This window comes from Chaetodon auriga, chromosome 3, assembly GCF_051107435.1.
Source record: "Chaetodon auriga isolate fChaAug3 chromosome 3, fChaAug3.hap1, whole genome shotgun sequence".
Taxonomy (NCBI): Eukaryota; Metazoa; Chordata; class Actinopteri; order Chaetodontiformes; family Chaetodontidae; genus Chaetodon; species Chaetodon auriga.
Window position 1 is genome coordinate 29,905,463 of NC_135076.1, and position 10,000 is coordinate 29,915,462.

Here is a 10,000-nt window from a genome sequence, read left to right on the forward strand (position 1 = left end):
AGCGCTCTGAGCAGCTGCAGCTGATCTGAAGTCAATCTGAGAAACTTGATATTTTCACAGGTAGTTCGGTGCACGGTGACGTCTACGTGAACGGACGCTGAGCGTGTTTTATCTTCTTGAGGACAGTTCGTCTCGTCAAAAAGGCTTCTTCAGCTCTGGCATCAAATACAGTAAATCAACCTGCTCTAAGTGTCGATGGAGTGAGTCCTTTGGTGTCGTCTGCGTGGCTCTGATGACAAACAGGATGTCAGGTGTGATTCCACCTTCGAGGATCCTATACAGGCTGAATAATAGTGGTCCAAGGTTCAAACCCTGGGGGACTCCACATGTCGTGTTGATCCTCTCAGATTTCTGATCGCCTGTCTGTAATTATGTAATAAGGTTGCTGTTCTTTAAGGGATTTGAGGGGCTTGCAGTTCTCAGTTGTTTTAGGGAAAATGCCTGATAGGTTTGTTCATCCCATCACATTCATTTTAGAGTGTTTTCATGAACAGACCTTAGTGATGTTTAGTGAGCTCACTAAACTCCACGAATACACTCAGGATCCGGTTGCACCAGCTGTTTCTACCTAAAGAGCTGTTTCATGCATCGCTGACACACAGATTGTTTGTTACTGAACATGTTAAATATGTTTAACAGCTGACTGAATTAGCCACCAAACATTCTGTCAGTTGACATATATTAGCACGCTAATGACATTAGCATAATGTGGAGCTTTGGACTGTTGGTTGGACCAAACAAACATGGTGAAGGTGTCGCTTTGGGCTCATTGTGACCACATTTCTCACTATTTTCACAAAGTTTCCAAAGCAAATGATCAGCTGATTGATCCAGAATGAAAAGAATCATTAGTTTGAGTTACAATGAACTCCACCTCAACCAACTCCATCAGGAACATCCTGCTGAGACATGAATGAGGAGACACCATGATCTACAGAGACCAGAGACAAGAGGACAACAGACCCAGAGACACAATGATCTACAGAGACCAGAGACAAGAGGACAACAGACACAGAGACACAATGATCTACAGAGACCAGAGACAAGAGGACAACAGACCCAGAGACACAATGATCTACAGAGACCAGAGACAAGAGGACAACAGACACAGAGACACAGTGATCTACAGAGACCAGAGACAAGAGGACAACAGACACAGAGACACAGTGATCTACAGAGACCAGAGACAAGAGGACAACAGACACAGAGACACAATGATCTACAGAAACCAGAGACAAGAGGACAACAGACACAGAGACACAATGATCTACAGAGACCAGAGACAAGAGGACAACAGACACAGAGACACAATGATCTACAGAGACCAGAGACAAGAGGACAACAGACACAGAGACACAGTGATCTACAGAGACCAGAGACAAGAGGACAACAGACACAGAGACACAATGATCTACAGAGACCAGAGACAAGAGGACAACAGACACAGGAGACACTTTACTGCACGCAGTACTTTTACTTTAATACATGAAGTACATTTATACTTACATACTTTTAAGACGTCCAACACAAGACCTTTACTTGAAACAGAGTATTTTTGGTATGTGGTATTAATATTTTCACTTCAGGTCTGGAGAGGCAGACTCTGACGCAGTGTAGATCATGAAGTGTAACTTCAGGAAGCAGCAGGTGGTCTGATAGTATCTCTGCTGACATCATTCCAGTGTGAATCTGTCAGCTGTGAGTGGGATTATGAAAGGAGTGATCCAGATACTGGTTACAGGGAAATACTGGCTTCTCTTTCATCTATTTACTTGTAATATAGAGAACTGCAGAGAGAACTAGGTCTTTTTTAGAGACAGGCCTTTATTTCTAATTCCCTTAATTCATTTCTTTTTTTTAGTTTGATAATATTGTCGTCAGAGTCGTTCCTGTTTTCTGATCTGCTCTCATTTTAATATGCTGTTGATACAAACTCAACACAGAAATTCAGTATGATTGAATAGATGAACAGTAAAAAAACATTTACTCACGATTGTTTTCCTTTCCTGATTACTTTCTAATTTGCTGTTTATCAGATGGTGTCAACACTTCCTGCAGATCTTTCACATTAAAAGCCTTCCAGTGGCTCATAGGGCATAATGCTTCCTTTTAATTCGAAAGATCTCGACAATTACAATTCCCACAAAGTTATTGTTCACCAGAATCTCTTATTGAGGAAAATCAAATTTAAAAAAATCTGCCTGAAAAAACAAAACAACAATCAAACAACTGACTTTCTGAACAATGTTTCACTCTTCATTCCTTGAAGAAAAACATGAATTTGATGTAGTTAGCAGACCCTCTTACATTATAGTGAGGGAAGGTCTGTGGACAGAAAACTGCTAATAAAGAAAAATCTGCACAAAGTGTTGAGTTTTACTGAAAGTATATTTACCAGCTTATGAAAATAAGTAGTTAAAACTCCATCATCAGTAGAAAATCTGCTTCCTGATTCCTCTCGGTGAAACTCTTCAGCGGTCGTTCCTCCTCTCCTAAAAGCCTCCCTGGTTTTCATCCGCTCTCCTCTTTAATGAGATGCAAAGCTCTAATCAATGCTCGTTAGTCATTCTGCGGGGGACTACAGCTCGGCATGCTGGGAAACTCCCCGGGGCCTTCACTCCATCTTTTTAATTCATTCCCATTCGTCACGATATCTGTGAACACTGTGAGAGTTCAGAGAGGACGATGCTTCCATCAGATGCAACGTCCACGTGTTTCACGCACTGAAGACTTAAATGTCACAGAGCTGCAGCTACAACACAAACAGCGTTCATCTGGGTGACACACAGGGCGACACACAGGTGACACACAGGGCGACACACAGGTGACACACAGGTGACACACAGGTGACACACAGGACGACACACAGGTGACACACAGGGCGACACACAGGCGACACAAAGGGCGACACACAGGCGACACACAGGGCGACACACAGGGCGACACACAGGTGACACACAGGTGACACACAGGGCGACACACAGGGCGACACACAGGCGACACACAGGCGACACACAGGGCGACACACAGGGCGACACACAGGCGACACACAGGGCGACACACAGGGCGACACACAGGCGACACACAGGGCGACACACAGGGCGACACACAGGGTGACACACAGGCGACACACAGGTGACACAGGAGACACACAGGCGACACACAGGTGACACAGGAGACACACAGGCGACACAGGCGACAAAGGTGACACACAGGGCGACACACAGGTGACACACAGGGCGACACACAGGGCGACACACAGGGCGACACAGGGCGACACACAGGGCGACACACAATTGACACAGGCGACACACAGGCAACACACAGGCGACACACAGGGCGACACACAATGGCGACACACAGGTGACACACAGGTGACACACAGGGCGACACACAGGACGACACACAGGTGACACACAGGGCGACACACAGGCGACACACAGGGCGACACACAGGTGACACACAGGGCGACACACAGGCGACACACAGGGCGACACACAGGTGACACACAGGGCGACACACAGGGCGACACACAGGCGACACACAGGTGACACACAGGGCGACACACAGGGCGACACACAGGGTGACACACAGGCGACACACAGGGCGACACAGGGCGACACACAGGGCGACACACAGGGCGACACACAATTGACACAGGCGACACACAGGCAACACACAGGCGACACACAGGGCGACACACAATGGCGACACACAGGTGACACACAGGTGACACACAGGTGACACACAGGGCGACACACAGGACGACACACAGGTGACACACAGGGCGACACACAGGCGACACAGGCGACACAGGCGACACACAGGGCGACACACAGGCGACACACAGGCGACACAGGCGACACACAGGGCGATTCACGGCGGCTGCCGCCAGCGCTCACGTATTCAACATAGCTGACTAATAACTGAGCTTTTCCAGCAGAAGAACAGAATGAACCTTGAGGCAGTGCAGTGAAGTGTCACTTCATGACGGATGTCCCGTCTGTCCATACTGTACGTTAATAAGGCTAAAGCCAGAAGTTAACTTCCACATTGTTTTATACTCTAAAAATAACTGTTAGCTAACCCGAACAGTTGAGCTTTTAAACTGAAGCCTTAGCTGCTGGGCTCTGTAAAGCTGACACACACACACACACACACACAGTAATTACATGCTCTTTGTGATGGAGATGATCTGCCCTCACAGCAGGCCGCCGTCCAGCTGAAGGACTCTTCCACTCTAAAACACCAGAGTGCTTTTCATTTGGCAGTAACGCTGATGGCTCTCAGACTGATTCCACTCAGATCGTCTGTTCCTGCCTCGTTCTGTCTGAACACTCCGGTGTGATCAGAGTTCATCCTCATTTCCCACATCCGCTTTCACTCCTGCTGTCAAACTGTTACCAGATATTCATTTTCCTGATGGTGATGTCTATCCAGGAAAATCAGAGAAAGATCAGATGAGACTGAGCAGAAAAGGACTTCATTCAGCGTTTCCTTCTGTCATCTGTTCCTCAGCGTACAGGTCATCCATCCAGAGCAGCAGCCGACTCCAACTCCCAGAATGCCGGAACAGAGTAACGACTACCGGGTGGTGGTGTTCGGAGCCGGCGGGGTGGGGAAGAGCTCCCTGGTCCTCCGGTTTGTCAAAGGCACCTTCAGAGATACCTACATCCCCACAGTGGAGGACACCTACAGACAGGTAGACAAACTGTTCTCATTCTGTGGCGCCGTTTGAAGTCTTTGACTTGTCGAATTATTGATCAGCACCTGGCGTCTCTGCAGGTGATCAGCTGCGATAAGAGCGTCTGCACGCTGCAGATCACCGACACAACAGGAAGTCACCAGTTTCCCGCCATGCAGCGTCTCTCCATCTCCAAGGGCCATGCCTTCATCCTGGTGTACTCCATCACCAGCCGCCAGTCGCTGGAGGAGCTCAAACCCATTTACCAACAGGTCACAGTCTGTCATGTAGATTCTATCCAGCCATGAAATGTGTTTTCTTGCTGTCCGCTGTTTTTCGTTTAATGGATTTTATCATGTTAAAAAGGCTTGAAGCAGAATTATTGCTGAAAACAGTGTTTACACTTGGATTTTGAGGTTAAGGTTTGAAAGCTGTAACACTGCTCATGAACTCGTAGACGCCTCCACCGATGCTCAGTCCTGACTGACCTGGTCCCGTGTCCCTGCAGGTTCTGGCCATCAAAGGCACCGTGGAGTCCATTCCCATCATGCTCGTGGGCAACAAAAGCGACGAGACGGCCCAACGTGAGGTGGAGACGAAGGAGGGCGAGGCGCAGGCCACCGCGTGGAAGTGCGCCTTCATGGAGACGTCGGCCAAGACGAACTCCAACGTGAAGGAACTGTTCCAGGAGCTGCTGTCCCTGGAGAAGAAGAGGGACATGAGCCTGAGCATCGACGGGAAGCGCTCGGGGAAACAGAAACGAGCCGACAAGCTGAAGGGGAAGTGCAGCATCATGTAGAGCGAGAGCAGACTGGCTGCACAGACGTGGAAACAGCTGAGGAGGCAGGACAGGGAGGTGACAGCCCCCCCTCCCATCTTGCCCCAGCATCGTGGAGGACAGGTCTTCTTCTTTGGTGACGCTCCTCCTCCGTCTGTCTGAACACTGAAGCCCAGAGGAACAAAATGAAATGGAAACTTTATTGATAGCAGGGCCTCGGGCTCCTGCTGGCCCTGGACTGGACTGTGTTTGTGGCCCCAAAACACTTTGGAAGACATCCACACACCTGCACCACGAACCATCACACGGACACGATGAAGGAACACTCCACTGACGCCTCACGCGACCCTCCATGGAAGCTGTATTTCTACTTTTTCTGCGTATTTGAAGTTAAAAAGTGCTGACAGAGTGAGAGCAGTCTTCTCATCACAATCAAGCTCTAATTTGTCCCAGTGGTTCCTACATTACCCAGGATGCATTGCAAATGCTAAAATGTGGCCAAAGATCTGCACAGGCCTGAAACTGAGGCACAAAACCAGTCAGTAAAACACAGAAACAGTCAGTTCATGTCATAGCAGCTTAAATTACAGCAGCAAATGTATTCCTTAAACTTTTACACAAACTCTTTATAGACAGTCTGAAAACCACTTCAACATGTGGACAGATGTGAAGACTTGCTAAGCTACGATTGGACAATCATGGGGTTTAATGAAAATGATCAATTAGAATGTCAAACATAAGGAAAGCAAAGCTAACAACACGAGGAAGAAACCAGTTTAAGTTACTCAACACTCTTAGAATTCTTGGGCTATAGAGTTCCAATAGCATGCTAATATATTAGCCACACTGCTAACAAGCACAGTGCTCACATGCATCAGTTTGGGTGGTGCCGCCCAGTAGAAGAGGGAACATTGGTTAAATGTTGGATGTCTGCCGTCTGTAGTTCTCTGCCTCATGAATTCTCACCACGTCTCGATCTGAATGAACGTTTAAAGAGCTGCAGACGGGACTGAAGACAGTGAAGTGTTCCTTCATCACATCAGACTGCTGACATTTCCGTCATCATCCTCTTCTTCGTTTGTAGCTCTGAGCATCAGGATGTGTTCTGCTCTGCTCCCTGGTGCCGTTACAGGAACGCCTACGCACTGGCCGACAGTCTTCATCCTCCACACAAACACCGTCAGCAGTGTTTTCAGCAGCTGCTCTGTGGACAGCAAACAGCAGACGCTCTCACGTTAAAGCATCAGGAAACAAAAAGGCTTCGATGATTTCCACAAGCACAAGCCGGCCTCTCGCTCTGATTCCATCTCTGTCAGACTCACTGGACTCAACCTCCGTTGGCGTGAACAAGCAGCTGCTGATGGTGGAAACCTGCAGCGGTGTGACCTCCACATGTGATTTAAAGGAACAGTCCAACATTGTGGGAATCACCTCCAGACGTCAGCTTCATCTTTGTGTGCTCAGTACAGAGAGAGGTCCACCATGTGTTAAGCTAAGCTTAGCATAAGTACTGGAACCGGGTTAGCTTAGCTCACCAAGAGGACAAAATCAACTTCTTTTCCTATTTGTCGGATCTTTTGAGCCAGTCAGCATCCTGCAGCGTTAGAGCCCAGCCTGACATCCTCAGAGCCAGCCGCAGTGTTTTTAAAGGCTTTGTGGATCAAGTCAAAGGACCAGTGTGGAGGAGTTAGTGCCATCTAGTGGGGAAGTTTCAGATTACTGAATGGTCCTCATCTCACCTTCCTCTCCAAACATGTAGGATAACCTGTGAGAAAAAGGGTGCAGTTCTTCTCTGGAGTCTGTTTGGTTTGTCCTCTCTGGGCTACTGTAGAAACATGGCGGACTGCAAAGAGGAGCTGCTCCCTCTGTAGATCCGAAGCTCTCTCTCAGGTAACAGAAACACAGTGATTCTTATTTTCAGGTAATTCTACACGAACAAAAATACAACTATGAATATTATGTCACATTTCTGCCCATAGATCCCAGCAAGTCCTGCTCACAGGACATTTAAAGTCATGTTCACCATAATTAAAAATTAATTAAAATGAAAAGTTTTTCTTTTAAAGCTTTAAATTTATGACTGGTGTTCATGTATTTGATGAATTTTAGGGGTCTTAACCTGTTGACCCAGCTCAGGTGTTCTGTGGTGTGAAACCTGATTTCAAGTCTTCTTGTGCTAAGCTAGCATAGCGACGCCTCTCTGTACTGACGGCTGATGGATTCCTGGAGGTTGGACTGTTCCTGAAAGCGGCAGGTGAGAGGACTGCTGACTGAGCAGCGGCTGAACGTTGAAACGCCTTTCCACTTTACTTGACTGGTTTATTATCTGAACATAAGTGAGGTTGAAACTTTACGAAGCACAAACACAACAAAGTGAAGGCGGAGAAAAGCACACCTTCATCCACCTGTTCTCCACCTGTCAGTGAGTCCACGCTGATCACATTTTATGCACTTTGGAAAAAGCTCCTGGTTTGTTTCACTGTAAAAAGCTTCTGATGTGTTTCCTGTCTGAGACGCCATCACTCCTCCCTGTTCATCGCTCCAGCTTCAGCAGTCTGAAAAATGGGGAAATAAATAACTTCAAGTTAACGTTCGAACTCCTAACCTGTTAATGTAGCTCAGTTTTCGTATGTGTGAGAAGAAACCGGCTGCACCTGTTTCCTCTGCGGACGTCTGAACCCTGAAATACCTGCAGCGCTGCAGCAGAGCGACCAGCAGGCCTCCGTAGGTGGAGGTCAGGGTGGATGAGTGAACCAGTCTGTCTTCTGTCTGGAGGACGTCTGGGCCTTCATCATCGAGGTCAGCAGTCGTTTGTTTCCCACCAACAATCAACTTGAGTTTGTTTCAGCCACAAAACGTCACGTTTCTACTTGAAAGTCATTGTGAAAAAACGGCATGTTTGGAGGCGAATGTTTCAGAAAGCGCTCCGTTTGCATCTCCAGTGTTTGTTTATGCCTCATGTCTGTTGAGCTGTGACTTCACAGGTAAACATGACGAAGTCCACCAGCTGCTCACCAACCAGCGCTCAAACATTGGCTCACGTCAGGTTTCTCACTTCAGCTCAGACTGAAGACTCAGAAGACTCACGTGTTGGCGGTGAAGCAGAGAACTGCAGCTCCTGAGCAGGTAGAGACTAAACGACGCACAGGTGTGCAGGGACAGGTGAGGTCATGTGACTGAGGGCGGGTGAAAAAAACACGTTTTTGACTGAATTTCACGGCAGGTTTGTAATTCAAACAAGAACACGACATGATTTCCTTATGTGTGAAGTGTGTGACGGCACAGAAACGTGGAGTCCAGCTCTGTGCTCGAGCTGCAGGCGTTTCCTCCCGTGAACAAACTGAATAAAAGCAGCGCTGTCGTACACGAGTCTCTGTGCTTCTTTGACAAACAGCTCAGTCAAACCTCAGCGCTCCACGTACAGCTGACGACCACGTACTCCTGTCCCAGTGAATTCTGGGTAAAACTGGATTTAACATTTTGTCTGATGTAAATATGATAAAGTTATTTTTCTAATGAAAATCAAAACACACATCAAACCTTTTCATATGAATTTTGGGCATTTCCTGCCCTGAGCTGAGCCTGGCAGGCAGCACGTCTTCCGAGGCTGAATATTTACACCCGTCACCAAGATCGACCCAGAAAAGCCTCCTTTTATCACCTGTTTCAGTCTTCAGAGCTAAAAATAAAGTAATACAGGTAGAGTCAGTGAGCACAGGTGTTAAAAGGTGTGCAGAAATTCTAAACGTGCTCAACAACCAGACCAGCATAGTTAACTGGTTGTGTCCGTCAATCACAGAGCTGGACAGGTCACAGCAGACGTGTCCTCCAGGAGGACGTCAGCATAACACAGGAGCCAAAGCAAACCTAAAAAACTGCAAATAAACTTCAATTAGTCAAAGTCTAAATTAAAGTGATGCATTTTAACAAGGAAATACACTGAAACAATCAGCCCACGTCAGGAAACAAACACATCACAGAAAGGAGCCTCTGCAGCTTCGTGCCATCGCTCATCAGTCTTTCGAAGAGTAAAATGGATGATTTTCAGAATGAAGTCTGGCTCAGTCTCATCTGCTCAATCAGGCCTGAAACTGATTATAGAAGCATCGTCTCTGATAAACTCATCAATGTCTGCTGTTACTGAAGCTGAAGTTGTTCCCTGAACCCAGCTGACGCAGTGAGAGAGCAGATCTGCTGCCCCCTGCTGGTCCAGAGGCCACATTACAGCTGACCGTGTTACATCACAGCTGGGTGTGGTGAGCAGAGAGCAGAGAGGTTTCTCTGGAAGAGGAGGAAGTTCTCATTTACTGAAGTAAAAGTACTAATACCACAGCGTAAAAATACTCAGATAGTAGCATCAGAAGCATCAAAATAAACTTACAGTCTGTCTGGGACCTGGTCCAGCTGCAGACCCTCTGAGGTGATGAGGTCAAGGACAGAATACGATGAGGATGATGATGAGGAGGATGAGGATGATGAATTACGGGTGAATTCACCTGAGCGTGTCATGACGCAGGCTGGTGTGTGACAGCTGGTTT

General features: G+C 47.4%; 2 protein-coding genes across 2 annotated transcripts in view; both read left to right on the forward strand.

Annotated features, from left to right (window-relative positions):
* The window catches only part of diras1a (DIRAS family, GTP-binding RAS-like 1a), a 13,266-nt gene extending 4,840 nt beyond the window's left edge, over nucleotides 1–8,426 (forward strand). Inside the window, exons 2-4 of the mRNA XM_076726847.1 lie at nucleotides 4,519–4,702; nucleotides 4,786–4,956; nucleotides 5,193–8,426. Coding sequence (XP_076582962.1) covers nucleotides 4,565–4,702; nucleotides 4,786–4,956; nucleotides 5,193–5,483 — 600 coding nt within the window. The 5' untranslated portion in view covers nucleotides 4,519–4,564 and the 3' untranslated portion in view covers nucleotides 5,484–8,426. The remainder of the gene's footprint in view (nucleotides 1–4,518; nucleotides 4,703–4,785; nucleotides 4,957–5,192) is intronic.
* reep6 (receptor accessory protein 6) overlaps nucleotides 1–10,000 on the forward strand; it is a 151,659-nt gene that overhangs the window by 55,464 nt on the left and 86,195 nt on the right. The gene's annotated exons all lie outside the window — the stretch shown is intronic.